The sequence below is a fragment of the Polypterus senegalus genome, chromosome 1 (genome assembly GCF_016835505.1).
Source record: "Polypterus senegalus isolate Bchr_013 chromosome 1, ASM1683550v1, whole genome shotgun sequence".
NCBI classification, from domain to species: domain Eukaryota; kingdom Metazoa; phylum Chordata; class Cladistia; order Polypteriformes; family Polypteridae; genus Polypterus; species Polypterus senegalus.
Genome location: NC_053154.1, coordinates 226,504,588 through 226,531,338, shown reverse-complemented (window position 1 = coordinate 226,531,338; position 26,751 = coordinate 226,504,588). Strand labels below are relative to the sequence as shown.

The following is a 26,751-nucleotide window of genomic DNA, read 5'->3' as shown; positions in this document are numbered from 1 at the left end:
TCAACCACAATCCAGACTCTCATTGGAACCTACAGGAAGCGTTTAGAGGCTGTAATTTCTGCAAAAGGCGGATCTACGAAATATTGATTTCATTTCTTTTTTGTGGTGCCCATATTTATGTACCTGCCTGATTTTCTTTGAACAATTATTGCACACTTTCTGTAAATCCAATAAACTTAATTTCACTTCTCAAATATCACTGTGTGTGTCTCCTGTATGTGAAATAAGCCACATCTTTGGAAATTCTTTCAGAAATGTTGAGCCACAGTAAGTTAAGTTTCTGCCTCCTTGAGCATAAGAAGCCTACAGCTAGTGGTCACAGAGAACAGTATTTTCTTAAGCATGGGTAAGGTTAGCATGAGTATGGCACTGTGGCAATGCTGCCTCACACCTCTGTTTGGAGTTCTGACATGAGTATCATCTGCATGAATGTTTTTGTCAGTTTTTCTCATTCATTCTTGAGCTGTATGTGTGCAGTTTGTTGTTGGTTTCAGAACTGGTGTGATGAGCATGTGCTAAATCCCTGGTTTGTTTCTACGTTCCCTGTGGAGCAACTTACATTCTTAGCAGATTTTCAGCTTTTCTGTACACCATTAACAATAACTTTTTTCTTGTAGCATGTATCTTCTTTCAGAATGTTATTATCACAATACTGGGACCTCAATTCCATTCCCACCTTGAGTACCTTATGTGTGCTAGTTTGTATATTTTCCCCTTGCTTGCATGATCTATCTCTAGAGTCTCACATTTTCTTCCCACAGTATAAATACATGCTGTCTGCTCAACTGGAAACTGTATCTTAGCATGCGAGTGATCATGGGGATGTTGGCGTGTTAGTCCTGAGACAAACTGACATATTCATGGCCGATTCTGCTGTTTGCTAACTTAGATAGGCTCTGTGAGAAAAATGGGTATAGAAGAAATGTTTTTCACTTTCTTCTGTTAGTTTCCTAATCTGTGACCACTGGCCCCCTGATAAGTTGTTTGATGTTACCTGTGGGAAACTTGGGCCGGTAAGATTTTGAACCTGATTTTATAATAAAACATTCAATTTACAAAATATGCCAATGAAAGTGAACATGATACAGAGTTACTGCTACCAATTTGCACCATCAAATTTAAATTACTAAGGGTTATTCTTAAGGGTGGCTAAACAATATGGAATCTGATTTCACATTATTGTGCATTTTACTTTGCAGATATTTGGAAATTAATTGGCTACAGCATTTTATCTGTCCTTTTGTGTTGTTAAGAAACACCATACCTCTGCTAATATCTTCAGCCTTTTCACAGATACTTACTGCATTGTTTGTTGGCCAGTGTGAAGCCTGTTGGTTAAGAGTGACCATATACGACATGTTTTTAGTACAACATACTGCATATCAAAAGCTGGTGTGTTGTTAGATGGTGTGACGTATGAGTGTAAATGGATGGAAATATTCATGTCCTAAAAGTAATATAGGTATTGTCCTGCATTGCTTTGGATTCTGAATGGATTCTCAATCACACATTTAAACACTTCTATTCTCTTTGAAGAATCTAAGACATTTTTTGTTCTTTTTACAGAATCTCGGATCATTTCCAAACATTACTGGCCATAACTGCAGCCAGTTGCTTGCCACTAATGGCACAACAAGACAAAGTGACCTTGACACTGCCTTTTCCTCTGACACTGGACATAAGGTTGCGCTTCCACAGAGCTGTGAAAATGGCAAAGAGGAGGACTCTAAACAGGAGCTACAATATAGTCCAGCAGATGGTGGTACCTACGAACAGGCGATCAGCCATATGGATGAAGTTGAAAGCTGGGACTCACAGAAGAATGTGTTTCAGTTAGGGGGAGAACTGGACATTGAACAGATTGAAAGAAATTGACTGCCTTACCTTTGGAAATTTGTCTTTGAATATTGGAAGTTGCACAACATCCTGTAATGTAGATGGAAGGGAAAAGTGTTTGGATACAGAAACTGTCAGCTAAACAAAGAGCTAATTTTTATTCCTTGTGAGTGTACCCATTTTGCATCAACGTGGATTTTGCATCAAGATCTGCAGAATGTAATCTGAAATTAAGTGCACCACTCTGGATTGTGAATACACCAAAGGACTCAAGGTGCTGGACTGTGTAGAAGGTGAAATTCAGTTGAGTGTTAGATCACTGATCAGGAATATTGGAAATAAGGCTGACGGGTATGCTGAGTGTCATGTTTGTTAATGGGCGAGCAGCAGGATATGGCTGAAGGATTTTCAGGATAACGAAATTGACTGAACACAGAACTGTAACAGAAATCAATATTAATTAACTGAGCGGAAGGTTTCATGTGAATTGTTGAATGCTGTGCATTAACTTTAAACATGGTACCGCTGAGGGAGAAAGGGTTTATGAAGAGTAGAGGCAGAAATACAAAATAAAAGCTAGATTTACAAAGCTTACAGATAAAAGCAAGTTAAGGTGGGGTTTTCGATTCATTATCTCGGGCATGAATTATCCATGTGATTGATGAGTTCAGGCCATGTCTTCTGGTACAGTTTTGGAATTTGAGCCCTTTAGAGGTGTAAGAGGCATTAGAAAACTAGTCAGTGTTTCTTTTTTTAAATGTCTCTTATTCACCAAAGGCACAAAAAGTTAAGTTTAAAGAAGTGGGTAAACTGAATTTTGCAAGAATCTAAGATAATCCAGTGCCTCCACTTGTTTATATTATCCTTAGTAGTGTGCAAAACATGTATGGAGTGACCTTTCCAAAATGAAACTGCATAGCCACCTGTTGAACCTTCTTTTGCTTAAAGCAATATTTCTATTTTTTTGCTTTTGTTCTTTTCCTACCTCAAGTTCACAACACTGAAGCTTTCGAAGATATCATTTAGGTGTAAATGTAAGCAGCACAGAATAGACCGCTAAAGAGTATATTGAGTAACATAGAACAGCAATAAAACCAGAATCAGGCTTTTTTTACTGTTGTTTTTTTTTTTTTACTTTTGAAAGCAACAACAAAGAAGTGACTCTTATATTTGGATTTGATGTTTGACACAGAAAAAGCATCACAGAAAGAGCTGAAATGTGGTGCATTTGTCTAAATTGCTGTGGACAGGCACTTTATAATAATAATGGATACCATTCAATTCAGTGTATTTATATAACCTCCTTTTACACTAGTGAGGGAAGCCCAGATCTTGTTTCCAGTGAAAGGCATTGGACTAACAGCCTCATTGCCTTTTATCTGTAAATGTATTACTTGTAATGTCTTTCACATACATAATGCCCCGACCACTATTAATACTCTGTACTGCTTATTTGAATTCTTCTTTTCCCCTTTAGTGTTCATATTTTGGGTGCATTTCAAATGGTTTAGAGTATTTTTTGCTTGCACCTGCTGTGGATTTAGGTGCCTGAAGCTACTGCAGAAAGTGGGGTAATAGAAAAAAAAACATCTACCAAGTAGGCACAGTAAGGTCTTGGGGCTTGATGATAAACTCTCCATAAAGATAGTTTGTGGCTCTGTTTGTCGCTCGAGTAAAGGTGTAATGTCTTTACTAGAACTGCTAAGCGGCCTTAGTTGATTTGAAATGTTCAGGTTTCTGTTGCCCTGGAGCAGCATTGAAGTTGTTGTTCCAGCACTGTTATTCACCTTTAACTGATCAGTTTTAGATACAATAAAAGAAGGGACTTAATACCTGGAGACAAACAATTTGAAACTTTTAATAATAGATTCAAAAAAATGGTTTCTGTAGGAATTTTAACTTACTTTGCTCAACCTCTAAGAAAGTTGTATGGTTTTGCAAAGGAGAGGGAAAAGGGTCTGTTTCTCCTGCAAATGGGGGATTTTGAGTTCTTTTTCTTGTACTTCCTGGTTTATGATGTCAGACTCCCAACTTTAATGCTGATTGATTGAAGGTGAATGATTTTCTTGGAACAACAGTTTTGATGTTGCTTTATAATGAGCCCAGCCTGATAATATCTGGTTCACTCTGTGGCTTTGGCTATGCCTGGGGTGCAACACCAGCACCTCAGATTCTAAATTCTAGCAATAGGGTATAACTTAAGTGCAAAACAGGTTATCCTCTATGACCACTGTCCATCTTGTAGAACAAAGCAACCGATACTTTGTATTAGCACCCAAAACTGAAGTGGAAAAGAAGCTATAAAACAACGGAATGCTATTTTTATACAAAACATGTGAAAGACATTATTTTTACTGAAATTAATTTTTTAAAAGTAATGCAGTTGTCCATGTCACTCTGTGGAGGATTTAAAGTACTACTTGTTTCTCTCTTTTTTCAAATTTAGGCATATCAAATCAAAGATGGAAAGTAATGAGATGTTAACTTCATGATGTAAGATGAAGTTAAAAATGCAGATTGGAAAGCTTCAAAAACATTGCTTTGCTAAACTTAATAAGATGGTTTATACATTTACACTGTAATCTTAGAGTGGACTGCTCTGCACCTATGCAATAGAAGTAATTTGTAATTCAGGGACTTTGGGAGTTTTATTTTTTTACAGTATGTGCAACTGAACATATTAAAACGGCTTTAGGGAACAAAAAGAAATGCGACTTGACAGCTTAAAAAAGATTTTAAACTCAACATGTTAAACATTTATCAGAATTGGGTTTAATATGGAAATATTTTTCATATTCAATCAAATCTATTAGTCATTCATTTACAAAAATGTACTTTCTATTAAAAGTGAACCGTGTTTTGAATGCCAGTTTAAATTGAGGCCACTTTGGTAGAACCATTGTAGCTAATTGGGTTAACTGGCTGTTGTCTTCAGACTGGAAAGTTTCCATTTTCCAGATGCCTCTATGCTATATCCTTGCATGAAGGCATGGCAACAGTGCATCTATATTAGGTTGGGATGGAAAATGAATTTGGGTACTCGCATACTGTACTTGAACATTTCTGTTGCCCTTTTACTTAGTAGTTGGCCACATTTAAATTTTATTGTTGAGAAGTTTAAAAACCATCAATAAAGTTAAGGCACTAAGTCACTGTTTGAATGAATAAACATAAACATTCTATCAGACTAAACATGTATCAGAGATTAGAGTAGTCCTGAGATATAGTTTTGCATATCAAGATGTCTGTGATGGGATGTTGTGCTGATTGTTGGTTGCTATGTCATAAATTATGCAAGTACTCAGCAAGGCAAAAAACTTGGACATACATTCATTGATTCTGATTTGAGCAAAATAAAACAATTTGACTTTACATTTTCCAATTAATTTTTAAAACAAAAGGTCAACATTATTTTATTAAAAAAAACAAAAACAAAACTTGTTTGTAAACTGCATAAGTTGAAGTTTCAGAGTGACTCTTCTAGATCCATGGAGGGCCAAAGAGGCTGAATGTGTTTGTTTTTAACTAGTCTCTTAGTCTCTAGTCACTGATCAGTTCTTGATTGTAACTTTAGTCTGACTGCTTCTGTGCCTAATGTTATGCTTAATCGATGAAATTAGCATTAACCAATGGCTTTATACATGACAGAATTGTATGTTAATGTTGCAGCAGGTTGGCCCACATTGCTTTACTTATTTCTCTGTTCCTTTCTTAACCTTCAGATATTTGTTATTGAACAGACTCAGGTGTGAATGACAATGAATACTATGTGGCTCCCCAGCAGGGATCATACAGAGGGCACAAGAAGCTTTATGTGTTTGTTGTAACCTGTCTCTTACAGCTCAGAATTGTTGATTGTACTTGAACTCTGTTCGTAGTCTGATTTGTGCTTTTCCTATTTTTGTGCTTGATATATGAATTTAGAATTAACTGGTGGTTTGAAATTTTACAATACTGTTTATTAATTTTGAAATAACGTCAAGCGGGTGTATTTCCCCTGTAGAGTTTACTTATATTTTTAAATATTCAGGTAAATATTCCACTGAATATGCTCAGGTGTGAGTGTGTGTGAATGTATGGGTTGCTCTGCAGGAATCATTGCAAAGTGTTATTCTGTGTTTAAAAATTCATAGGCAAAGATTGTGCATGATGAGCACATGAAACAGACAGAATACACCTCTATGAACTAAAATTCTTGGAAACAAACTCAGGTAAATTAAATGTCATAGAAAAACAGAGCCTGAACTGTGAACCCATTCAGAGTCCTCAGTCTGACTTTAGAAAATGACAAAGTGAAAGTCTAAAGACCCACAGTTTAGTGTCGTAAGATGAAAACTTGCATCTTTAGAGGCCCTCCATGAGTTGAGTAGTTGCTCGCTAAAAGTTTTAGATTTTTTAGGAAGAAGCCACTAATTTTTTTTTTAATTTAGAGCAAGCTATGAGCTAGCACATGGTGAAAACTACTGTGCATACGCATCACCCCACCACCACCGCCAGGGACACATCATCCTTAATAGTCCTACAGAAATTTAGTTAGATTTCTTTGATTTATTTCTCAGTGATGGTAAGCTAAATTTTGTGGACTAAGATTCAACAGAATATAGCATATGGGCATAAACTACCTTTGTGTCTGCATAATAGGAATTGATATGAAGTTCATTTTAAACAAGTTTATTAAGAATGAATAAAAGTTCATGAAATTGTTTATTTAAAAAAGAGTGTTTCATTTACATTGGTACAGACTTTAACCTGGGCTGCTGTCAATGGCCTGTTTAGATAATAATACCTCTTCTTTTTATCATTACTTTTTTTTCCCCAAACCATTTTTACTTTATTACTGTTCACCTCTAGGATCTGTTTGCCTGACTGTATAGACTTGTTGTAATTCTAATCATTCTTGAGATTCATAACTTAGGATTGGCCTCAAACTTGAGTTCAGCTGAATTAGCAAGTTAGTGGCCAGCTGGTGAACTAAATTTCAAGTTAAAAAACGTACAGAAAACAAAAGAGGACAGGTGATTTTTATGATATCTTTTAATGTCTTGAATGCACAAAGACTCCCAAGTGCCCTTTGAAGACGCTGCTGCTGATGCTGACAGTATATTTCAGAAGTGAAAAGCTAAAAATGAAAGCAGCCCACTAAAGCAGCCTTGAGAACCCCACCTATGTATGTTTTCTCTCAGCCTAAAAATAAAATGTTTTGAAATACATGAACTGAACTCTGGAGGTCTGTAAACACCGAGCTTTGAGCTTTGATATATGTGGTACCTGTCATTTGTTGGTAAAATCAAAACTCAATTTAACATTTAAAATATATATAAAAAAAAAAACAGTGTCTTTCAGAAATAAAGGTTTGCTCTATCTTGTCCCAGTGGATTAACACTTGATACACAAGTCCACCAGTCCATTATTTGTAGTGCTTGCCAGTCCCCAAGGCCTTCGTATTAGAATGTGCTCTGCTGCAGGGTACTCATTTTTATTCATCTGTTAAAGGTCAGGCGAAAGCAGGCAGGGCTGCTTGGGTAGGTGTTTTTACTTGTCAGAACATTTGTTTAGTATGCTAGCTCAGTAAGCAAGTAACTGGAAAACATCATTCAAGTATTGATCAGAAGAAAATGAGGCGTTGGTGGGGGTGAAACAGAAGGCAACACAAGGATAATGTTGGTATAGAAAATGGATGTGCTTTCATTTTTTAATTCCTGTATAGGTTTATGCTTGAATTTGAAACTCAGTGAAAACACTTTTGAAATTATATTAAAATCTGATCATAAATGGAAGGTTTTAAGTCAGATTGTTGAATACTATTGATTATTTTAAATTTGATTGATTCCTCTATCTAAGACAACATACAATATCAGCATGATGTTTACATATATATTTATGACAGCTGGGGAAATGACCAGTTTTAAATGATTTAGTCAGAGTTGCACAAAGAGTTTGTAATGTGAATTGAATTAGGCAATCCTCCGTTTCGGAGTCCCGTGCCATAGTCCCTGCACCACATACACATATGATTTATTCAGATATGGACAATTGCTCACACACACAGCAATATATGTCTGAAACTGGTTATTCCAAAATCATAAAATGGAAAAAGGTTCATTAAACTTGACAGTGGTTAGTGCTGTCATTACACAAGCCACAGTTGCAACACAGTCCTGAATTTTCTTTCATGTCTTGAGGGGATTTATTACATAACAATACTCCACTCTTAAATTTATTGGCAATTCTGAATTGCCATGGTACATGTGAAAAATTGCGTTTCTAGCCCAAGACACTTTTAACTTGTACACAGATTTCTGTTGGCCTTGGCTCTGAATTGGAGTAAGCTGGTTTAGGAGTTTAATAAAGAGGTTCAGGAAAGTCATATCATCATCCATTGACTGTTTTTTGAAAGACTATGATATACTCTGGGCTTTTCAGAGTTTTTCTTAATACTGTTTTTTTCACATCATACAAGAAAACTGCAAAAGGTTTGAATAGAGAATAAATACAAGGACGTTAGTAAAAAATCAAGGCCAACAATGAATAATATATTGTAATTGACCATAGCATCTTATTTTTAAAGCAAAAAAGATACGTTTCACTGACAAACATTTACATTAATGCACTATTTTAAGTATTTCCCTTGACACTCTTGGTTGTGCTGTATTATTTATATGTAATCCAAAGTTACATTTTAAAAAATAGTTTATCAATACAAAGTTTTGTGTGGTTTAATTTCAAGCTATACACTGTTAGGTATTAAAATTTTGAAGACTGGTTCTCTGTCTTTAGCAAGAATTATTGTGATGTATAAAAAGCATGCTGGAGTGCCATGCACAGTCCTTAATTATGGATAAATAATATTATTTTATTCAGTGTAAAAATACTTTATGAAAAAGCAAGTTGGGAAAATTGAGGATTAGATGTGTCAAGTATGTTTTAAAATAACCGTGCAATGCTTACCATTAAAATGCGCCACTACCAATGACACGTGTGAAGGGAAAAAACAACCTGCACACATCTGATAGTTTTGGGACACCAGGCAGACAGTTTTTGGATGCTGATGACTCCTAAAGGAAGGCTGCATTAATGCTGAAGCTATCAGTTGATACAGCAATTCATTCATTTCTTACGATTGATTTTGAAAGTTTTCATTTCTGGTAAATTAAACGGTGGCATGTTGCGCCATGTACTGGAATTTAAAAAGTAGATAGGTTACACCTTCCTCCAATCCACATAGGGCAAAGTACATTTAGATTGAGGATTAAATATTATATATTTAAATGCTTAACCAAACAAAATACAGTCGACCCTTGACATAAGACCGGCCTGATATGCGAACGACTTGATTTACGACCAACATCTTGCGTTACGACCCGAATGTGGTCACGTGTATCCACTTGTGCAATTGTAAACAAACAGCCGAAAGCATTCGTATGCGTCAGTCGGAGCCCAGATACATGTGTTTGTGGACATAATTTCAGTCAGTGCAGTGATTTATCTATATACACTGACCTAAAGGATTATTAGGAACACCATACTAATACGGTGTTGACCCCCTTTCGCCTTCAGAACTGCCTTAATTCTACGTGGCATTGATTCAACAAGGTGCTGAAAGCATTCTTTAGAAATGTTGGCCCATATTGATAGGATAGCATCTTGCAGTTGATGGAGATTTGTGGGATGCACATCCAGGGCACGAAGCCTGCTCCACCACATCCCAAAGATGCTCTATTGGGTTGAGATCTGGTGACTGTGGGGGCCATTTTAGTACAGTGAACTCATTGTCATGTTCAAGAAACCAATTTGAAATGATTCGAGCTTTGTGACATGGTGCATTATCCTGCTGGAAGTAGCCATCAGAGGATGGGTACATGGTGGTCATGGATGGATGGACATGGTCAGAAACAATGCTCAGGTAGCCCGTGGCATTTAAACGATTGGCACTAAGGGGCCTAAAGTGTGCCAAGAAAACATCCCCCACACCATTACACCACCAGCCTGCACAGTGGTAACAAGGCATGATGGATCCATGTTCTCATTCTGTTTACGCCAAATTCTGACTCTACCATTTGAATGTCTCAACAGAAATCGAGATTCATCAGACCAGGTAACATTTTTCCAGTCTTCAACTGTCCAATTTTGGTGAGCTGTGCAAATTGTAGCCTCTTTTTCCTATTTGTAGTGGAGATGAGTGGTACCCGGTGATGTCTTCTGCTGTTGTAGCCCATCCATCTCAAGGTTGTGCGTGTTGTGGCTTCACAAATGCTTTGCTGCATACCTCGGTTGTAACGAGTGGTTATTTCAGTCAAAGTTGCTCTTCTATCAGCTTGAATCAGTCGGCCCATTCCCCTCTGACCTCTAGTATCAACGAGGCATTTTGCCCACAGGACTGCTGCATACTGGATGTTTTTCCCTTTTCACACCATTCTTTGTAAACCCTAGAAATGGTTGTGTGAAAATCCCAGTAACTGAGCAGATTGTGAAATACTCAGACCGGCCCATCTGGCACCAACAACCATGCCACTCTCAAAATTGCTTAAATCACCTTTCTTTCCTATTCTGACATTCAGTTTGGAGTTCAGGAGATTGTCTTGACCAGGACCACACCCCTAAATGCATTGAAGCAACTGCCATGTGATTGGTTGATTAGATAATTGCATTAATGAGAAATTGAACAGGTGTTCCTAATAATCCTTTAGGTGAGTGTATATAATTCACTAAGACCATGGCAAGCAAGACGCATAATAGCTAAGGAAGGAAGAGAAGGTAACAAAGGTAAAGAAAGCGATTGTTAAGGGATGTTAGCTAGCGGGCTGGCGCGGCACATGATGATGTCATCAGGCTGAGTCAGAACCGGCTGCTTTGGAGTGTATTATTACAGCAGTTCACAACATGGCCAGCTTTGAACTGAGTGCTCGACTACTGTCTTTATCAACTTGAGAAACAGCGATCACAATTGAAACTGTGCAGAAATAATTTGAGTGGCGTTCGTGACCGATCTCGCTAATATGTACAGCATGTCGAAATCCACAATCTCGACAATTGTACAAAGAAAAGATTTGCATAAGGAGGCTCCTTCTAAACAATAACCACCTTCTGTTTCATTCTCCTCCTCCTCCCTTCCTGCAGCCCAAAGATGTCAAATTAAATGGTAAGTACAGTATGAAATTATTGTTTCTGGTAAGCTAGGCACTTTCTATAACCTTTTGGTTAGTACATTAGAAGAATTATTGGTGTTTTGGTAAACTATGCGCATTATACAACCCTTTTTTATTATGGAAAGGTTAAGTAAGTGTTGCTGTGGGAGGTTCGGATCGCATTATGGGTATTTCCATTATTTCTTATGGGAAAAATAGTCTTGACTTACTACCAACTTGAGTTACAACCAGCCTTCGCGAACAAATTGATTTCGTAAGTCAAGGGTCCACTGTATACAGATATATTGTACATTACAGATAGTTTGTAACAGAAAATCAGTCTTTTTTCCCATGCAGGAGAAGGTTTTATTTAATCAAGAACATGGTATGTTTTTTTTTCCCCTCTGTGGCTTTCTTTCCTGCATCATGCAAATGCTCTGCTTTGTCTTCATTGTCAATGAAAGTGACTGTGAAAGACTGAATTTGTATAACGTCACTGTGACGCAGTAGTCGCTGCAGTGGTTTTTCACACTGTTTTTCTTTCCCAGTGCCTCTGTGGTTCTTTAACTGGGATCTATCCACAAATGAGTGTTGAGACTGTGGGATCTATTATGAATGTGTGTAAACGATGCAAAGATTTTTGTTTTTTAATATGATACTTCATTCCCAGGGATTATGTGGTTAGGTTTGTTTTCTACATAGAGATTCTGGCTCTTAGTAGATCTAGACAGTCTGCCAGCTTGCTGTAGTGAGCTTTTAACAGCAGCTATCATGGGAAAATATCTGAAGATTGCATTAGTGTACATTGTGAAACAAGCAGACACAAGAAATGAAGATGTGTTGGTGTCCCAAATGAGAAAAACCCATTTATTGTAGAGATGGTGCTTTTGAGAAATGTAGTTGCAATAGGTTAACACTGGTGTTGTCTTTTGCGTAATATAAAAATCGTCCTCCTTACTATTATGTGAGATGAGACCTGGTGGAGAACATTTGAAAGAGCAACAGATGGGAATGGAATTGGAGTTTCTGATTATTCCTGCTTCGACATGTTAAGGAAGCAGACTAGCATGTGACTTTTCTTTTAGACTCTTTCATGTGTTCCTTTTGAATTTGTCCCAGTGGCCCAAATGGATACTGATGTCATTTCCGAGAAAACGTACCCTCCCCACCCTCTCCCAAGAGCTCTGTCATATTAGGCATAACTTTAAAAAGAACATCAGCATTACTGTGGAGGTGTCTTTTTTGTAAATACATTTGAAGCAGTAGGGCTGCAGGTCTAGTAACCCCACCTGATGACCATATAAGTTGATTTGTTGTAGACCACCATGCTGTGAAACAGTATTGTCCAAAACTAGTACAAATTCCAAGCCAAGGAAGTGGTACCCCAGTTCTGTGATGGCTCACTTCACAGCAAGTATGCCTCTCTCTTGCTCCTTCCATGGCTGCATACCTCTTTTCATGGTCCAATATCTTCCGATCTTAGTACATAACATGGTTCTCTTCACCTTAAATTATCTAATTTAACACTATTCTCATTCCTGTTTCAGGTGCTTCAGTCAGGAGTAGAAAAGTAAAATTAGCAGCAGCCAAAATGTGTGAGGTCACAAATGACTTAACTTGGCAACTCTTGAAAACCTCTGCAACCCAACCGATCAATGTCTGTCTTTGGCAAATAGTGAACCTTCTTCATCTTTTAATTTCAACATCCCCATGTAGCATTAGGCTGATTTATGCACGTATTCTCCATTTAAGAGTTTTGACACGTGAGAGATTTGTTTCTGATGTTATTTTTGTGAATGGTTAAAAAAGTTAACTTTCATAATGTCTTGCTTTGTTTGTCTATGTGACACCACCACAGTTATGTTGCTGGGGACATCATGGGAATTGACAGTATAAATATGACAGTGATTACACATTGGTAGTTAGACTACAAACAAGTTGCCCAGAGTGGTAGGATTTATATTCTGCTAACAATCTCTGCGCTTGTGTGTTATCCACTTGAGGCACTGGCAGGGACTAGTAAAATATACTTGAAACTATATGCAGAAACCACTACCACTGACTGTTCTATCACTTGTCCTTTCTCAGAAAAGAGATTGTTGCATGTATCTTGCACAGAACAATAAAATCACCTGACAAAATAAAAGTAGATTTGCTTATACTTTAATGTAGTGAGAAGTCAAGCAAGATGACACCTTTTATTGGCTAACTAAAACGATTACGATATACAAGTTTTCAAGGCAACTTGGGCTCCTTCTTCAGGCAAGATGTAATACAGAAACTGGAGTACCCTGTGTTTATATACACACTAGGACACATACAGCATTGGGAAACCTTTACATGGGTCAACTTAAATGTTAAAAAAAAATTAATAGACCTCTTCAGGCTAAGAAAAGCACATTGTATGGAAAAACTCATCAGAAATTTCAAAATACTTTGTTGGACAGTTATCTTATCCAAAGATCTTGACCATACATTGTTCTTAAGCTAAAAATATTTTTAGAAGATGTACAAATTATGGAACATTCAGTTTTTGTTTTACTCTGCACTATTTGGGGAACATGTAAGAAAAGTCACCAAATTTGACCGGAGGACACTGTCAGGGATATAGTTTGTCTGATAGGTCGTCTCCTCCTTTCAGCTTGTCTAGTGTGGATGTGCCATCGAGAGTATCATCAAGAGCTGGTCAAAGCTGTTAAATATCAGGGAGGGGAGGGCAATCTGGGGCCACAAGTGGATTTTATTGTTAAGCTGCAGCCTATTTATTCATGTAATTTTTTTTTCTTTTTTGCATGCAAAACACCCTAGTATGTAGTTTGTATTTTTCTAAGAATGAATTTGCATTTTCATTCATTATGTATGTAATTTCCATGTTAACTCTCTTCAGTTTAAATGTTGGCCTTAAATGTTTTTTTTAGAAGCAGCCATGTCTAATGAGAAGCCAAAGGTGTGAATGACAGGTCAGTGGTGGGACATATTGTGGTCACACAGGGGTCTGCTCACTACTGGCTGCCAAATCAACAACATTAGTGTCAGGGCACCAGATGGCCTGAAACAACTGCAGCATACACATTGCACAAGCTCATTTCTGTCCATCCATTTAATGATTCCACTTTTTCTGTTACAGGATGATTGGGATCCACAGCCTGTCCTGACAACAGTAGGTGGGAGATGGTAAACAACATTGGATGGGACAGTCCATCATGGGGCACTCACTCACACTAGTCCAGTCCAAGCCAGCTATTACCCTGACATCCGGTCATCCATACTGTTCTTAAACGTGTTTATTTTAGAGCGTCACCAAAAGTCAGTGAATGTCTCGGCAGCATTGGGTGCAAGTTGGGAATCACCACTGAACAGGGCACCAGATCAGCACATAATGTATACCCACTCTCCGTGATAAAGGGCCCATTTAGATGCTTGTCTTTATACTAAAACAAAAAGATCTGCAATGATGCCTATGAAGGAAACTTCAAAAATAAAATTGATGGGATTTAAAGTATTTCATTGAAAAGCAACACTCAGTAAAACTTAACTGAAAAAATAACAAGTGATTAAAAAATAGTTTTGATATTTCATAGGGACTGGCACTGCTTAAAACGGTGATACAATATTCTGAAACACCTGTAATCCAATTTAGAGTCTTGGGAAGGGTAGCCCATCCTGGTGGCATCAAGTGTAAGGCCAAACAAAATGTAATATTTGATAAGGGAAATTAGAGGAAATGTATAAATTTAAGTAATAAAGCTATCTACTTAATATATTTAAGTAATAAAGTGCTCTAACTCCTATAATACCCATGTGAATAGGTAATTTGCCCCTTTAGTTGCTCACTCAAATTGATGGCAAAATTTAATTGCTAATTAGACTCGGCTGACAGATCAAAGGTAGCTCTTGTTGACTCTACACCTCACATAATATTGAGCCTTGTCATGAGAGTGATGTAGTCACTACAAGGTTCCTAGAAGAACACCATGCCTCGATCAAAGGAATTTCCAGGAGAGATGAGGAAAAAAGTTATTGAAACTCAATAAGGAAAGACTTCCATAACTAATTTCTAAGGCTTGAGACTCTGCCGCCCTGCAATGAGAGCCATTATCTTCAAATAGAGAACATTTAAAGCAGTAGGGAGTCTTCCCAAGAAAGGTTGGCATACCAGACCAGCCCAAGGACACCACGGCGACTTATTCAAGATGTTACAGACTGAACATCAAGTGTAAGGTCGTTGTGCGGTGCACCACACCCCCACTCATATGGAGTAACTTCAATTCAAAATGTCATGGGAGGAGAACAGAAGTGCCCAAGGATTCACCCATACCGACTTGGGCAGAAAGAGTAAACTCTGCAGTGATAACTACTGGTAAAGTGATTTGAAACCAGGATGGCTGGATCTGTAAGGTAACAGCACTAACAACTGCACCACGATGCCAACCTAATAAATCAGTTTCATTGTGAGATACGGTTAAATTGGAAAAAAAAGTGTTCAAACAGTAATAAAATTGAAGCTTTCAGAATTGAGGAAAAGGAAAGACCTCCTGTAACTGTTAAAAGTTATAAAGGAAACACCTGTACATTTTTGGGATCCCTCAGCATCTATAATGAAAATCACAGCAATTGTAAGAAGAACATGGCCATTCAGTCAGCTGGAAAACGGCTTCTACTGAGGCAACAGTGACGGTGGTGGAGAGATGGAATAATGGAAACCACAGGTGATGATAACAGAACATTTTCACTTATTTGTAAGGTAAGAACATTACAACGAGATTTGGTGAGCAGGTTTCCATAACATACATTTACTCTAGAGAAGTAATCTGCTACCAAGACGGATTGCTGAGTGCTCTTGAGAATGCCTTTTGTGAACATATGCCTTACAGTGTACACTGTATGCAAACTTCTTTAAAAATAACACATCTGTTATGTATATAAGGCATTATTCATTTTTACAGATACTATATACACAGTAGAATTTAACATGTGTAAATTCAATGTTGCACAATCTGGTAGATGAGCATACAAAAAAGGAAATTATAAAATTAAAAAATTTCTTCTCTTAAGCTGATGCCACATTACATGACATCTTGTTGGGGATTATAGATGTGTTACCAGTTGCTGATCTTGTTGCCAAACCATGTTAATTTACATGACTGAAAACTTCTATGCATGTTAAATATAGCAACCGTCTGATGAATTTCCAGCACAAGTTGTACCCTCCCCATTTTCTGACAGCCAATAGCGTGCTGTCTGACAGAGCCAGTACTGAACGATGGGTTAACAGGTACAGCAGTCTCTGCCCTTTTTTCATTTTTCAATTCTGTTGTAGCATGTAAGACATAAGACATCGGAAAGATGAGCCTCCTTTCTGTTTGTGAGGTCCAAAACATTCAATTCTTTATTCCTTGTCGCTGCATTCTATGCATTGTACTTCCAGATGAGACTTCATTGGTTGTCAGCTCTCATGCACACAGAGCCCGCACCTATGACTAAAGACAAAATCAAACCCGTTACTTGGTATGTCAGACTAAATGGATGAAATTATATAAATGAAGGCTGACATGACCTTTATGTGGAGCAAGAAGGGGCTCCCCTAATTGTGTCAGATGGTGGTGCAAAAAATGTGGGAGATGCAAGGCTTCCATAGTTGAGGACTCTCAAGTTTACCATGTTGCATGGTGGTAGAAGAAAGAGGGAGAAACTAGTGAAAAATGAAACGAAAGAATGCACAAAACAAATTGCACTTCACTTCCAGCGAAATTCATGTCATTGATGCAAGTAGACAGGCGTCTGGAAGTGTTTTCATGCGTTAATTCCCCATGTCTCTGCCTATCATTTAGTATTTAATTAAAGATAAACAGTGGAGAACAAAAATCACGGGACTCATTTCCTGTTACGTGTAGACATTTTGATGTTTATTGTGTTTGTACTGTTCAGAAGGCGTCTACTTTACAAATTATGATGAGAGTCTTGGTGATTACAACCCTAAAGGTCCATCGGAGATAGAAATAAAACTCAAGGCATTCATCTGCTGGAATCGAGAAACGGGTAACTAATGGCGGAGTAGGGGTCAAGCGCCTTTCTATAGAGTGAGTTTTTCTGTGCAGAAAATACGGCAATGTGCATGATGGTGCTTTTTGGTGTGTCTTCTGGTGGAATGTATACAGCATGTCGCATTTTTAAAAAACACACTGCACCTTTTGATAACACGAAGAAGAATCAGAAATAGACAATTCCCTAAATTATGCAGCTGCAGATGAAAACACAACTGAATAAGAAAGTATGATTGAGTCCTTAGGAAGTAATATTCCTTGTTTTTTACCTTGAAAAACATTTATACTTCCTGAAAACTCTTTTTATTGAGTTTTGCAATTGCACAAATCGCCAGCTAAATTAATTTTAATGTCAGTTTTGCAAAACTGCATAGAAATCAAGAAATCATTACTTTTCTCTTCACTAAGGGAGGTGAATGCTGTCATTCTGTCTTAGCCACATCAGCATTACAAGTAGTGATGTGCAAATCCTACTAAATTCACTTTGTCTTGAATCTGGCGAAAATGACAAAAGATTCATGAATTTCGGCAAAATGTATTGATGTCGGTGAAGAAGGAGAAAATGAACTGGTTTTGAGCAGATTATAACAGTGCAATGGCCTTTTTAGTGTCCCAGAAGGCTGGGGAAAATATGGCCAAAAGCTGACCAGAGCTCTGAGGCAGCAGTGCTAACCACTGTGCCTCTGAGATCAAATTATTAGAATTAAATATCAGAACAGTAACATTTCTTTGCAGACACTGGCAACAGGAGCAGAAAGCACACCTTCAGTGAAGCTTGGCTCCTGACAAACACTGCACATAAGAATTGCAGAAAACCAGAGAGAGAGGGGTAGATAACCCTGTGGCCCCTATGGATACTGTATACAGGGGTGGATCTTCTATGAAACTAATTAAGCTTAAGCTTTAGGGCTCCTAATTCTGAAATGGTCCCAGAAGCAACTTTAGTCCACATTGCTTAAAATTCTTGGGTGTCTGCTGTATGACAAGGGGTTTTTAAAACCCCTACATATAGTGGTTAAATTAATAAAAATGTGGTGATCTGTCATGGAACAAACCCGTTGAAGAAGATAACAGTTGTTACCCCAACTTTGTTACTGGATGCAAAGGGGCCCCCATAACAGTTTAAGCTTCAGGGCCCCAAACATATAGGTCCCCCACTGACTATGTGTACAGTGTGGGTGCCCAGGAGGAAGAACAGGCATCCTGGTCAGGATAACGGAAGGTTTCATACCCATCCAGGAGGCCGTAATTGGAAGGACTGGGATAATGGACTCACCAGGAGCAGGTCATTCCCCAACACAGCAGGTTGCAGTGTTCCTCAGGGCTAAACCTAATTAGGACATCTGCCAAGTTGAATGGGAAATGGAATCCAGAAACGCAAACCTGTTGGGGTCTTTGGGGTCCGCCAAAGGGTGCTTTTGGGAATTACTGCCCTGGTTTCCACATGACCCAGAAGTGCTCCAGAGGACTGGGTCAAAAGGCCAGAATCAATTCCCATGCCAGGCTCGTTTGAATTGAGTCAGTTGAAAGGCAGTGGGCTACACTCTTGGAGGAGGAAAGAGGATTGTGCTTGGTATGTTTTTTGTTATTCTTGTAAACCCTTTATTGGAGCGTAAGTGTGCAGAGTTATCGTGTCTGTGGTTTGGGGCTCAGTGGCACCCCCTTGTAGTTAGAATAGTAAAATCTAAGTATGTACAATTCAATGTTTATATGGTCTGGCAGAAAAGCATAAAAAATGAATGCAACAATTGAAATTCATGTGGTGGAACTTTCTTTTCTTAAGTTGATGTCATGTTGCCCAACTTATGAATATTATTATTTTTGATTTTTGACCCTTTACTAGGGATCTAGCCCTCTATGGACCTCAATCAGGGATGAAAAATAACAGATTTAGTATAGTCAAGAATCTTTAGCTTTAAACATTAGTATTAGGGTGTTAGCCATTGTGAATGTAGTGAGAAGTCAAACAAAGTGACAGCTTTTATTGGCTAACTAAAAAGGGAAGAAAGGGCCTAAGTTGCTTTGAAAGTAAAAAATTGTAATCTTTTTAGTTAGCCAATAAAAGCTTTAAACATTTAAATTGAAGCAAACATTTTAATATTTCTAATGTCTGATGCAACTATTCTTGTTTATTATGTGCTTCTGCCTCGTGGAGTAAATCATTAAACTTCTTATGAACATCTCGGCTTATGCCAATTTGGATTTTAATTACAATCCTGTTGTGGTTTTAGCCAAAAAATGTAAGATCCATCTCCGCCTTTAAAAAAGCTGATGAGAGCTCAATTCACAAAAAAAGAGAAGTCAGTGTGGTGCAGTTTGTGTTCTGATAAAAATGTCTCTGTGCACTGGCAGCATAATCATTTTGGAATTGCCGGGGCTGACAGATCAGTTCATTTGAAACAGTGAGGCTGAAAAAATGACTGGGTTTTCATCAAATAGCTGCTTCACAAAAGGTATTGACAATCAACATTGATGGGAAAAAGAAACCCAAGACAGAAAAAAGCTGTGGACCAGAGCCCTTCTAAGGTCACTCTGTCCTTTTGTCTATGAGATACCAGGATGGGAGCAGCACCTGAACACTGGCCTTGCCCTGCCTGGCATTTAGCGCTGCTGCCTCCTTCCTGGGGCTCCAGCATGCCGCTCTGTGTAGGACTTGTGTGCTCTTGTTCTTTTTTTTTTTCCCCAGCTAAAGGCCTGCTGAAGAGGTCACTTGTTTCTAAGAAACTGGCTAAGCTCAAAGCATACATTATCACAAAATATTTTGCTGACATCAAGAGCAGCCTGTTTGCCTCATCAATGAGGCGATGTTTCATTTAATGATCAGAAGGCGATTTCTTGCCTGGGGCAAATTCTCACCATTAGTGTCAGTTTGCCTCCTTAGGTGTTTCTGATGCCTGAGTGGGTTGCTGCTTTTAGAGTGGAGGATTTTACATTTAATATGGACACCTCCCTCTGGCTGCCACTTTTCATTTCATCTGACTTTTGGAGTACCGCAAGCTATAACAGCGATGTGTGATTTTCTACATTTTGAAGAATTTTGGACATGCATACACTTGTTAGGAGATTCTGACTAGCCCAAGAGAGAGCATGAAGGAGATTAATAAAAAGGCAGGCCTGAATCACTGAGTAAGAAACAGGTTCAAACGAAACGTAGCAGTCTGCTGTGGAGGTGGAGTAGCTAGGAGAAGTGGAGGGGGATACTATAAACATAGGGAGATGCCCCCCACAATGCAGGGTGCTGACACACAAATTTAAAGTGGGATTTAAGTGCCGAGGGATAATAAATGGAGGACATGAAGCCTTTTTAGACTTGTCCAGTGTTGTCATGGCTGATCCTGGCCAAGGTACTGCCAGGGTCAGAAGGAGTTCAGTTTAGGGAACAGGAGAGGGCTTGATCCAATTAGGGACAGTAACACAGACTAACAGTAGTGGAGCATGTCAGGGTGGGCAGAGTGGCGCTGTTGGGAGAAAGCAAATACTATCACTGCAGGGTATGCTTTTGAAAGGGACTTACTGAGAGCACCATTAAGGATAAGAGGGGTCTTAGTCCCCTGGAGGCAAGCCCACAAGGATCTTCCATGTTACTAGACAGCTGCTGGTATGACTACTGGGCAGAGTGAGAATGCCCAATATTCTTCACAATGGTGCCCTAAAGAACTGACAAGTCCTTCAACATTGGCAGGTGGTGTGATGGCATGCTATACTGTAAATGGAAATCTGAGGTCCAATTTTGTAATCCGGCAGCTTAGAATCCTTTAACAGTTTCCCTACTTTAGAGCTGCTCGAGCTTCATGGGTGTAGTTCATCCACCACCTGCTACATCAGAGCAGTGCTTCTCAACATTTTTGGTTATTGTGACCCAATTATTCCCATACAAGTGTCTAAGGGAAGTGTGCCCATTGGTGAATTGAGCACAATTGTCAGAGAAGGACAGAGGGATTAAGAATGATTGTGACCCACTGGGACGCCCTCCCATTATAAGCAATAGGAACTTGTGAACCACTGTAACCCAAAAGTGCACTAATAATAATAATAATTACATTTATATGACATTTTCTTGCTGCTAAATGTCTTTACGTTAACAGAGAGGAGCCACTTCAACCACCACCAATGTGTAGCACCCACCTGAATGATGCAACAGCAGCCATTATTGCACCAATACACTCGCCACACATTAACTATTGGGTGGTATAGGGGGGTGAGAGAGAGACAATTAGAGACAGGATGATTAGGGGGCCAGAATGGATGCAGCCATGATGGGCAAGTTTAGACAGGATGTAGGGGTAAACCCTACTCTTCTGAAAGATACCCAGGGATGTTTAATGACCTTGGTTTTACATCTCATTTGAAGGATGGCGCCATATTTAGAGCACAGTGACCCCATCGCTGCACTGGTGCATTACAATCCACACACAGAATCCAGGGTAAGCACTGCCTGCTGGTCTCACTAACACTTCTTCCACTAGAGGACATTATAGATCGTATCTATTGATTTTCTAACCTGATTAATGTAATTAATTAGTATATAGCCTGTAAAGGTAGTCAGCAAATAAATTTCTTGAGCGATGACCAGGAAAAAAAGGACGTGGTTAATAATAGGCAGGGGTCAACACCTTGGCTGACCAAGTTTACATACTGTAGTTCCAAAACAGGACACAACGTATCGAACCAGTGAGTGTTGTAAACGTAGACTAACTCGTCTTATAAAAATGTATATTAAATTATCCATCCATCCATTATCCAACCCGCTATATCCTAACTGGAGCCAATCCCAGCCAACACTGGGCGCAAAGCAGGAAACAAACCCCGGGCAGGGCGCCAGCCCACCACAGGGCGCACACCCACACACCAAGCACACACTCGGGACAATTTAGGATCACTAATGCACCCAACCTGCATGTCTTTGGACTGTGGGAGGAAACCCACGCAGACACGGGGAGAACATGCAAACTCCACGCAGTTAGGACCCAGGAAGTGAACCCAGGTCTCCTAACTGTGAGGCAGCAGCGCTACCACTGCGCCACCCTATATTAAATTATGAAATTCACTATTCAAGGAGTGGATGTAAAGGTGGTCCACTCCTACAACTACCTGGGGGTCCACATACAGTAAATGACAGGTTAGACTGGTGTCAGAACACAGAAAAAGATATATAAGAAAATTGTATATATATATTGTGACAAGTGTAGTGGGCATGCCAGCCACCCAACCCGACACAGACAGATGCAGGAGGTACACTGATAAAAACACAAATGTTTTTATTTTTCTTCACCTCGTGGGAAACGCCTTCCCCATTTCCCACAGGCACAGCAGCACACAATACTTTTCTTTTTCTCTCTTTTCTTTCTCTTCTCCCTCCTCCCAACTCTGGCTCTCCGAGTACTGTCTGCTGTCTCCTTTTATGTGTTACCCAGAACTGCTCCTGGCACTTGATGACCTACTTCCAGCAGCACTTCGGGGTGTGGTGAAAGGATCGCCCATACAGGCTCTGGAGTAGCTGCAGTGCCCCTGGATCCCAACAGGGCTGACAACTCTATCTCCCATGAAGCCTTGCAGGACTCCAAGACACCACTGCAACCAATGGGGGCTGCCATCTAGCATCCCAGGGGTGGTACTATTCTGCCTATGTTTGCTCCCTCTGTCCTCTTAGCAAAGAGGTGTACTGGTTGGGCAAGGTCCCCAACCGTCTGTGACAATATATGTATAACTAGCTTTGTAAGCCCGTGCTGTATAAAGCCCGGGGTCCAAGAAACTATTGAAATCGTCAGAAAAAAAAATGTAATGTAGAGATGTCAGGTATTTGAAAGGAATTACTCTGGACATCTCTCTCCTAGGAGGTTTTGTTTTGCTGATGTGCTGGCCTCACTTGTGTTGTGGCTAAGAGAGTTTCTGTTTCCTAGGAGGTCGAACCCTATTCCAGACTCTACCTCTTACTTCTGAGCCGGCGAGACTACAGCAGATTCCAAACCATCCATTCATTATCCAACCCGCTATATCCTAACTACAGGGTCACGGGGGTCTGCTGGAGCCAATCCCAGCCAACACAGGGCACAAGGCAGGAACCAATCCTGGGCAGGGCGCCAACCCACCGCAGATGTTTGAAACAAACAGTACTAATATAAGTTATGTCACTTATTTGTTTAAGTGTTTAAGTTATATTCATTGTTATTGGTTATTTCTTCCTTATTAAAATACTGAAAGGACATGTAGGTGTCATCCTTGTACTTTCCAATTGATAAATATTTACATGGATTTTGAGATTATCATAAAAGTAATATAATTAGTCATGTCATTTCTTTTTTTCAGGAGCTACCCCAACTGTTGTCTTAATGTGTCTGGTTTGTCTGTGTGCTTTGTACCGAATCAGGAGATGATTTGTTACTTTGTTTCAATCTCCAGTCCATTTCACCCAGCAAACTTTCAACCAAGCCAGAAGTAACAATAAACGTGCTGGGGTGTGTCGTGGACTTCATTCATTAGGCAGAAGAAGTGAAACAGCATCATGAAGGGTCGTCAAGAGCTATGCCTGTGAACTGACACATTTATGACGATTCTGTGGTTTGTTTACTGAGCAGAGCTCTGTGAGCAGAATGCCTTTTAACTGATATCTAACAATAACATGAAAATATGTTACTTTGCATGCTACAGAAAGGACACATTTCATCTTGGCACCTCTATGGAACAAGCGGAAGGCATGCAGTGATGTGCCTCAATTTCATTTAGACTGTCGATGAATCAGGTGAATTTCATTTCATTTTTTATTATGTTGCGTATTTATTCTCCAGTCACCTGAACGCCATCTCTATTTAGGTTATCTCAGATCACAGATCTGCTGTCTTTGGGCCTGTAAATGTTAGCTCACTTTGTAATGTTAGGGTTAGTATGAAAGTTAATGCCCCTCCAGTGACCACATTGTTCCACAAGTGCAATTGCATTGAGAGGAAGTGCCGTATGTGAGCTTCACCCATTTGGCGTAAAGGCCCATTTATACTTGGGTGCAAAGAGCCTCAGACACACTTACACAAATTGGATGTGCACTGGTCTGTTTATAAATCAAGTGTTCAGCTTGCAGCACTGTATGGTAGCAGTTTTTTCTATGCCTTTATATCTTGATTTCACAGATATATTTCTATTTTTGCCCACAGAAAATGTAATCTTTGCATAAGGTCTTAGTGATTTCTTGCCATAAATTTGCGAACAATTGGTTATTGCTGTGTGCTTTTCATGTTGTATTGCGTAAGTGTGGGTACCGACATTTCACACAACTGTTCCTCCTATGAGCACACGTTTTGTTGTTTATCGTTATCGTTACAAAATTCACCTGAACTGATGAAAAAATATATCTTATGTGCACCCTAGCAGACCTTTTGGCAGTGCAGATGTATTGAGCATAAACAGGCTTTAAGATTAGGTTTGGTCGTCTGTCACAAAGGTCATTCATGTTTCATCTACTCTGTATGTGGTCGATTTAATCTACCTGGTCATAAGTGAATCTACCATGTTTTTAATGTGGTCAACTGATATCTGATCTGATTGTGAGAGAGAAGAAGAGGCTCTGAGTCTGAATCCGGTGCTAGGATTGATCTGATTGACTGATACTTGTGCAAGCTGTTTTTTGCAAATTTTTATATGTGTGGATTTATTTTTATATTGGGATTGCCAAACACCTGCAAAAAATGAATAATGAATAGACCAGTATATACTGTATGTCTGCGGTGGACTGGCGCCCTGCCCGGGGTTTGTTTCCTGCCTTGCACCCTGTGTTGGCTGGGATTGGCTCCAGCAGACCCCGTGACCCTGTAGTTCGGATATAGCGGGTTGGATAATGGATGGATGGATATACTGTATGTACCTCAGTGGTAAACAATACCATTTCCATTTTTTTAACTAGGGGGCTTTTCTCCCTGCTCGCTTTGCTTGCCAACCCTGGGGTTGTCGCTAGACGCTAGCCACTTTGTGTTTCATCTGCTCGCATATTGGGATGTGGATTTACAATTTAAACAGATTGCCATTGTCATGGGAATTGTTATATATGCATAATAGAACTATTTTACATTACAGCGAGTAATTAACCATATTAAAAAATAGTAAAACGTAATGATTTGAAAGTAAATTATGTTTCATGTTGCATTTGAGATTGTGACAGATAGGGGGTGCTATCACTCCCTTGAACCCCTTTCTAAGACTCCAGACACCAGATAAAAGTCCAATAGTTGACTTTATTAATCTTCCACCCTCTCCTCCTCTATACTCATACAAATCAATAATCACCAATACAAATACAATCCTCCTCTCCCAGACACTTTGCCACCCTTCCACCCAGCTCAGCTCAACGCTCTGGTGTCTGAGTATTTTATAGTCCTTGTCCCAGAAGCACGTCATTCCCCTTGTCCATGTGTACTTCCGAGGCGTAGGAAAAATAGTCACTGCTCCTCCCTGCAGCGCCTTCTAGTGGCCCCCATGGTATCCAGCAGGGCTGTAAAGGAAAACTCCAATGTCCATAATTCCCTGCTGGCATTCGGGGCACCTCCATGCTGCAGGGAGGGCTCCACCTGGCAGCGTGGGGGTATTGGCAGGGATGAACGGCCAGCCATCCATCACAAGATATTCATTGCGTTATACTTTTTCGTTATGTTTGGCTTTGAAATTAACATGCAAATACTTTTTAAACTTACACTTTTAATGTAAAACTTTTGTAAAAACAATTTTTTGAATAAAATTTTAGTCAAAGTCGCATTGAATTTTGATTCGGTGCTTGGATTTACATCGCTACATCGCAACAACGCAAAGTACAACTGCTCGTGAGTGAATTTCGTTTCTTTCTCTTTAATAAGTAAACCGACTTTTTAGAATGTTTGTCTCTGTGATTTGTTAATTGTCTTTGCAAAAGCTATTCTAACGGGAAACTGTTAACGTTTTAATATGAATGGTATATCAAGATCTCCTTTGGTGTCTTAATGTTATCCTCAGAAGATGTACTACATTACCTTTCTTGGATACATCCTTCTTTCAACAGTAATTTGGGCGGTGGAAGACCAGACGTTGTTAATGGTTGTAGATATTCTTTGGGATATTATAAGTTGATGTTTTCATCTTCCGCACGATCACCACCAACTGTTTTAGCATAGTCAATTGATATTCATTCAACCAATTTGCAGTGTAACCGATCGACGATTTTCATGTTAATTAGTTTGACTTCATCGTTTCTCGGTGCTAGGATTGTGCATGTACTCATTTTTTTGGTTGATAACCCTTCGGGATGAAATTCTTTAATAAGATTTGGAGATAATAAGTCTTCTTTGTTTGGGATCTTAAAGTAAGAAAAATGTAAAAATTTATAAGAGCTGAGAGAGCAGGAACTGTGTATGTCAAAAGCATTCACACGAATGAGAGGTGAAAGGACCATGTGCGTGGTTGAATATGGTTGAGAGGAAGGCGAAACTTGAAAAAAATCTAATAGCAAAAGTGTTGTCAAGTGGGACTTAAAAAAATCTCTTGGAAATAGTCTTGTCTCGTCTCGTCTCAGGATTTTCTTTTATAATAGAGAAATATGAAAATGACATGTTATGGTAGTGTTGACGAATTTTTCTAGTTTTGATTATTATAGTTATTATTACTCACTCCTGGTAGTCTGGAAGACTAAAATTTGCTTTGCCAAGATATGTAAAAAAAATGTTTTCTCTTCATTTTTCTTCTCTCCTGCACACATACAGTAGTATCCTTTCTTTCACAAGTATACAGAAATG

At 39.1% G+C, this 26,751-nt stretch overlaps 1 protein-coding gene across 12 annotated transcripts in view; it reads left to right on the top strand.

Annotated features, from left to right (window-relative positions):
• The window catches only part of fam53b (family with sequence similarity 53 member B), a 184,217-nt gene extending 177,167 nt beyond the window's left edge, over nucleotides 1-7,050 (top strand). For 11 of the 12 annotated variants that reach the window (XM_039769681.1, XM_039769657.1, XM_039769629.1 and 8 more), the window contains one exon: nucleotides 1,567-7,050. In XM_039769681.1, coding sequence (XP_039625615.1) covers nucleotides 1,567-1,875 — 309 coding nt within the window. In that variant the 3' untranslated portion in view covers nucleotides 1,876-7,050. The remainder of the gene's footprint in view (nucleotides 1-1,566) is intronic. The other variant, XM_039769705.1, reaches the window with a different exon arrangement.
• Nucleotides 7,051-26,751: the final 19,701 nt, after the last annotated feature.